Source organism: Oncorhynchus masou, unplaced genomic scaffold (assembly GCF_036934945.1).
Source record: "Oncorhynchus masou masou isolate Uvic2021 unplaced genomic scaffold, UVic_Omas_1.1 unplaced_scaffold_6976, whole genome shotgun sequence".
NCBI classification, from domain to species: Eukaryota; Metazoa; Chordata; class Actinopteri; order Salmoniformes; family Salmonidae; genus Oncorhynchus; species Oncorhynchus masou.
The window spans coordinates 9,223-16,184 of record NW_027013434.1 but is presented as its reverse complement, the minus strand read 5'-3'; the positions used below and the strand labels follow the sequence as shown (position 1 = coordinate 16,184).

Genomic DNA, 6,962 nt, shown 5'->3' with positions numbered 1-6,962 from the left:
TATAAAATTCTTCATTACAATATCTACTCTACACTTATGCTGTTACGTTCCCCAGCAAGAAAACCTCAAATGTAACCAAAACACAAATGGGAATTAATAAAAGAGTCACTGACAAAGACAAAAATGAGCCCAGTGGGCTCTGAAAGACACTCATGGGGGAGTCCATTGAAAATGTACTATCAACAACAACTGGAACAAAAAGACATGAGCTTCCACAACATTTACCCAAGAAGAGGCAAACAAAATAAAACCCTCCAGTTGTAACACATTCTGACTAACGAGTGACACCAATCAGGGCACCTCACCTCCAAGTATCAATGAAAACAACAACACAACAATGTTTAAATCATATGCTGTGAAAGTAACCAGGAAGTGACTATCATTCAGCTTTGTAGTTTTTAAACTTTAGTAGTTATTTTTCATGGGTCTTCAGTGCTCAAAAAAAGTAGTGCAATGGTGTACAGGCTCAACAACATAATGAAAGGTATTTGGTAGAAGTAAATTCATCCATTGACTGCATTTTCATGAATTTGATTATATATCTTGAAGCCCATTCAACACTGCGTGGCAAAGCATACAGAACTAAAGCAGAAGTGGACGTCACATTCACAGCAAATTAAATAATGATTGACTGACAACCTGAAACAAATGCTGTATGTCGAAGTCCACACTTACACTTTGCAGGAGAGAGGAGATCCTCATGGCCTTTTACAGCACAGGAGTAACTGTCTGCATCACTAAAGGAGTCTGAGTCCAGGCTGGAAGTGTCCTCCTTTACTTTGTGTCCGTTCTTGTACCAGATGTAGGTGGGGTTGTCAGTCAGAGTACAGGTGGTGATACAGGTCAGTGTCCTCTTCCCTGCCTCTGTGGCAGGACTCACATTCACCTGCAGGTCTGAATACAGAGTCAATGACAATAACATCATTAAACCAATAGTGTATTATGGATAAAACATGTATAATGAAACATCTAATAGAAATGTATGTATTAACATGATCCTGTATGTATTAACATGATCCAGTGTTACCTGTGACAGTCAGAGTTGTTCCAGGAAACTGTGTCCCCATCTTGATGTCTGTGTGTTGAATATGAACTTGTACTCAGCAGAGTCCTCCTCTCTCAGATCTGTGATTCTCAGGGTGGAGCGACCTCTCTCCTTCTCTCCAACATACTCCACACGACCTGCATACCCTGGGTCTGTGGTTAGGTCCTCAGGGATCAACTCATCCCTCCAGCTGGAACTCTGTTTAGGACTAAACCAGAGTGTTGATTTGACTGTATCATAACCACTGAAATAAGTACAGGATATGTCCACTGTTGACCCCTTCAAGGCACAGATTGTCCTCTTGGTGTAAGTCACTCTGTTGCAGTCCTGACCCTGGACACCTGCAATATAATGGAATCACATAAGTACATTATACTGTATTTTCAGATATTTTCATAAAAGCCCCATCAAATTATACAGTGAGACCAACAGGACGTAGTACAAACATTCTGTATACTTGCTGTATTAGATTCATATTAGATTCACACTCACACACTGCAGGAGAGAGGAGATCCTCATGGCCTTTTACAGCACAGGAGTAACTGTCTGCATCACTAAAGGAGTCTGAGTCCAGGCTGGAAGTGTCCTCCTTTACTTTGTGTCCGTTCTTGTACCAGATGTAGGTGGGGTTGTCAGTCAGAGTACAGGTGGTGATACAGGTCAGTGTCCTCTTCCCTGCCTCTGTGGCAGGACTCACATTCACCTGCAGGTCTGAATACAGAGTCAATGACAATAACATCATTAAACCAATAGTGTATTATGGATAAAACATGTATAATGAAACATCTAATAGAAATGTATGTATTAACATGATCCTGTATGTATTAACATGATCCAGTGTTACCTGTGACAGTCAGAGTTGTTCCAGGGAAACTGTGTCCCCATCTTGATGTCTGTGTGTTGAATATGAACTTGTACTCAGCAGAGTCCTCCTCTCTCAGATCTGTGATTCTCAGGGTGGAGCGACCTCTCTCCTTCTCTCCAACATACTCCACACGACCTGCATACCCTGGGTCTGTGGTTAGGTCCTCAGGGATCAACTCATCCCTCCAGCTGGAACTCTGTTTAGGACTAAACCAGAGTGTTGATTTGACTGTATCATAACCACTGAAATAAGTACAGGATATGTCCACTGTTGACCCCTTCAAGGCACAGATTGTCCTCTTGGTGTAAGTCACTCTGTTGCAGTCCTGACCCTGGACACCTGCAATATAATGGAATCACATAAGTACATTATACTGTATTTTCAGATATTTTCATAAAAGCCCCATCAAATTATACAGTGAGACCAACAGGACGTAGTACAAACATTCTGTATACTTGCTGTATTAGATTCATATTAGATTCACACTCACCCACTGCAGGAGAGAGGAGATCCTCATGGCCTTTTACAGCACAGGAGTAACTGTCTCCATAGTTACTGGAGACTGGGTCTTTGTACTGGGGGGAGGTGCTCTCATCTAGATGTTGTCCGTTCTTGTACCAGATGTAGGTGGGGTTGTCAGTCAGAGTACAGGTGGTGCTACAGGTCAGTGTCTTATCCTGATGTCCACCAATCACCTTCACCTGAAGACCTGGAGAAAAAACAATATCACTGGAAATCCCTTTATCACTGACTTATCACTCTAATACAAAGATGGAGGAAATCCTATGTTATACAGACATAAATACAAACCAAGACATTTATCCTGAACTAAATGAAATTCAACAGTTGAACTTTATTGAATGTAACTGTACCTGTGACAGACAGAGTGACTCCAGGATCACCAGCATATCTCCATGTTCCAGTCTGATCTGTAAATCTGAATTTGTACGTAGCTGAGTCACTCTCTCTCAGGTCTGTGATTGTCAGGGTGTGACCATTCTCTTCATCCTCACGGTACGTCACACGTCCTTTGTAGTCTGGGTCATCACTCAGACTTACAGGACCAATAGCATTATACTTTGTGAACCAGTAGGTTGTTGTGACTGTATGACCTCTGGGATATGTGTAAGAGCAGGACAGCTCCACTGTTGACCCCTTCAAGGTACAGATACTCTGAGTGGTGTACATCACACTCCAGATATCCTGACCCAGTACCACTGAAACACAGTTAGACATCACAAGGACGTTACATTAAGTTCAAGGTCTTGTGACTCACACTAACACTTTGTTCCATAGTTGCTGAGTTGAGACATAGATACTCTTTGGTTGAGTGTGAATGGAAACCACAGATAAGCTTCACTCAGTGAGGTGAGAAAGGTAACTGTTTAAAGTGAAGTGGAGACGCCAAATGTGTCGACAGTAGAACATAAAAATGTTTATGCTTTTAGAAATATCTGTAGATCGATAAACAAGGCAACTTAAAGATAAGAATGAGACCATACCTGCTACAGACCAGAGAAAGACCCCCAACACACTTCCTGCTGTTCTCAAGGCCATTGTTGCATCTCCCACCCTGCAGTCTTAGAAACATAAACAACAACTCACTCTATAGCTGGTGAATAACTCCACCTGATACATTGAAGTATAAACTGTAAATGGGGTACAGGGCCTCATTACTGAAACTGAACCAGGCTCATATTGTGTTGTGTTGTGTTGTGCTAAATGGTTGTCTATGTGAATACTGTCTGTCTGTCTGTCTGTCTGTCTGTCTGTCTGTCTGTCTGTCTGTCTGTCTGTCTGTCTGTCTGTCTGTCTGTCTGTCTGTCTGTCTGTAATGTGTGTGAAGTGTTGCATGTCTGTCTACATCTGTCTATTTAATCTGACATGCTGTATGATGAAAATAAATTCCTAATGTATACAATGGTTATCATTATCATCACCAACATCATCACCATCACCATTATTGAACAGGTCTGTAGAACTGCAAACACATATTTATACATTGATTGTTCTGAAGCTGTTTTATTCTCAGAACCCCAAATATAGGAGGATAAATGTTCAGTCCTCTACAGTCCATCAAGCTGTACAGCAGCCTAAAGACTGACCACCAGGTTCAATGATAGCACCTATCCTCAAGCTGTGAGGCTAAACAGCAAGTGACACACACACACACACTCTGTAGTTAGGGCCCATAAGGCCCAGGGAGTCTGTATCAAAGTCTATAGAGCTGGTAATTATGGATGCAGAAAAGTTAAAACACATCCTACTGCTTCATTCACACACGCACACTGAGCAGAGATACAAATGTTTGTTTTTCATGTCTATTTTAACCTGGTTAATCATCTCATCACTATGTAGATCAACACTCCTACACTGAGACACTTTATGAATACTGACCCTGATGTAACAACCAAAACACAGCTCAAAACATAACAAGAAGTCAAATGATACATTAGCCTCAAGAATGACGAATGACTAAAAACAAATTACCCAAAACTATATTTCAAGATATTGTCAAGAGTACTTACAGAGTGAAGTGAAGGGGAGAGGTCTTGTACAGTGAGTTAACTTACTGGTATTGAGTGGGAACTGCTAGTAGGTGTCAGTTCTGTGGTTGATACATATTTATAGTAGTCAGAACACAAGTAGCTGAGACAGAACTGTCCTTTCTTCCTCTTTAAGACATTAACATGCATGATAATCAGAACATCATGTCAGAGAACGGAGGTTACTGTATTAGAGTGGACCCTACATTTTTAAAATGGACAAAATGTCCCTCATTTCCACTTTTCATTAAATACAGAACCATGTTAACAATATGTTGACTATTCTATATGGAATGTTTATAATATCTTAGAATGTGTTGCCTTGTCCCTCTGAGTTCTACATGGAACAGGTCAAAGTTCCATTTGGTCAGTTCCATGATGTCATTCATTATATTCTACAAACACATTCAATTTACTCTCCTCATCAGCTTCATCAAAGTACAACTGAAGGTTCCAGTGTTCTAGACTAGAGCTCCTCCTACTGGCATCTCAACATTACTGCACCATCCCAATAATAATGTCATCCATAATGTTGGGCTAATAACAACATTACAAACTGACAATACATCAGATAGAAAGGTGAAACACAACACTGGCTATTTGATAAAGTCACATTTAAGCAAACAAACACTGATGTCTGTAGTAGTACAACATGACTATCATATTATGTTACACTGTTGACCCTTGTGTACAGTACTGGTAGTAGCATTAGTTAGCAGAGGAATCAGTATCATCACCATAGTCTGCTGTGTTGACTGCTGCTGTCTATATACTGTATAGTCTAATGTAGCATGTTGTCCATATATAGTTTAATGTTGGATTAGATGGCCAGACTGAATTTACTGAACGCACCCCAAATTGTTACTTGCGTAGTGAAGTCTTTTGTTAAGACATGTAGCTAGCAACCTAGGGAACCAATGAAACATAATCCCAACTCATGACTTTACAACCCTGCATGCATCTGCAGGTAGCTAACCAACCAGGTCCAATGTTAGCTAGCTAACATTCGGCTATAGCTGGCCAAGCAAATGTATCTGAGATACAAATAATAAGATCATACAGTTTGCTAGCCCACCATAATTTGCAAATAAATTCATTAAAAATCCTACAATGTGATTTTCTGGAAATGTTCTCTCATTTTGTCTGTCATAGTTGAAGTGTACTTATGATGAAAATTACAGGCCTCTCATCTTTTTTAAGTGGGATTGCTGGCTGACTAAATTGCTGGCTGACTAAATACTTTTTTGTCCCACTGTATAGTCTAATATAGGATGTTGTTCATATACTATTCTGTGAATATAAAGTGCTAATTAAGTACCCACAGTATAATGTCCACATAAATATCTCTGATATGGTTCAGGCAGTAGAGGTCTATGGATGACAGGAGGTGATGCTGGCAGTACATAGAAACAAGAAGTAGCCTACTGTAAGTGTGAATTCTGTGGTTGACACATTTTAATAGTAGCCCAGTCAAGGCGTTAAGACATTAACATGCATAAACAACATGTCAAATAGTTGCCTTTGAGAAGTGGGCCATACATTTTTAGAGGCAAAATGTGACCAAATCCCATCAATCCTCATCAACTGCTACTGAAGGTTCCACTGAAGGTAATACTACTCCTAAACACAACCCACCATCACTGTGTCTCATGTTAATACTACTCCTAAACACAACCCACCATCACTGTGTCTCATGTTAATACTACTCCTAAACACAACCCACCATCACTGTGTCTCATGTTAATACTACTCCTAAACACAACCCACCATCAATGTGTCTCATGTTAATACTACTCCTAAACACAACCCACCATCAATGTGTCTCATGTTAATACTACTCCTAAACACAACCCACCATCACTGTGTCTCATGTTAATACTACTCCTAAACACAACCCACCATCACTGTGTCTCATGTTAATACTACTCCTAACCACAACCCACACACAAACAAAGCATGCACATGAATAAACTGAACTAAACTTAACACATCAACATAGTCCAGGGCCGATATTCAGAAAGTGTATTAGAGTAGGAGTGCTGTTCTAGGATCAGTTTATTCTTTTAGATCATAATTATTTGTATGAGGTGAACCTGATCCTAGATCAGCACTCCTATTCTGATACACTTTATGAATACTGGCCCTGATGTAACAACCAAAACACCAGCTCAAAACATTACAAAAAGTAAACGATACAGTAAGTCTTACCCTCAAATATATGATATATTACAAGAAAAACATGACAATCAATATTTCAAGATATTGTCAAGAGTACTTACAGAGTGAAGTGAAGAGGAGAGGTCTTGAACAGTTAGTCAACTTACTGTCACTGAATGGAAACAAGAAGTAGTCTACTGTAAGTGTTAGTAGAAGCAGGCGTAGCCTATGTGTGAGATCTGTGGTTGATACATTTTAAAAGTAGCCTTATCAGGGTGTTAACCTGCAGGAACAGCATGTCACAATTTTTATTTTACCTTTATTTTACTAGGCAAGTCAGTTAAGAACA

The 6,962-nt window shown here is 39.9% G+C and overlaps 1 protein-coding gene across 1 annotated transcript; it reads right to left on the bottom strand.

The window, feature by feature from the left end:
• Positions 1 to 675: 675 nt before the first annotated feature.
• Positions 676 to 3,478, bottom strand: LOC135537010 (uncharacterized; the record flags this gene model as incomplete). Its single annotated transcript, XM_064963219.1, has 7 exons — positions 3,413 to 3,478; positions 2,783 to 3,127; positions 2,401 to 2,619; positions 1,890 to 2,249; positions 1,538 to 1,756; positions 1,057 to 1,386; positions 676 to 894 (listed from the first exon to the last, which is right to left on the bottom strand). Coding segments are annotated over exons 1-7 (1,747 nt in total), but the record flags the coding sequence as incomplete, so codon positions are not given.
• Positions 3,479 to 6,962: the final 3,484 nt, after the last annotated feature.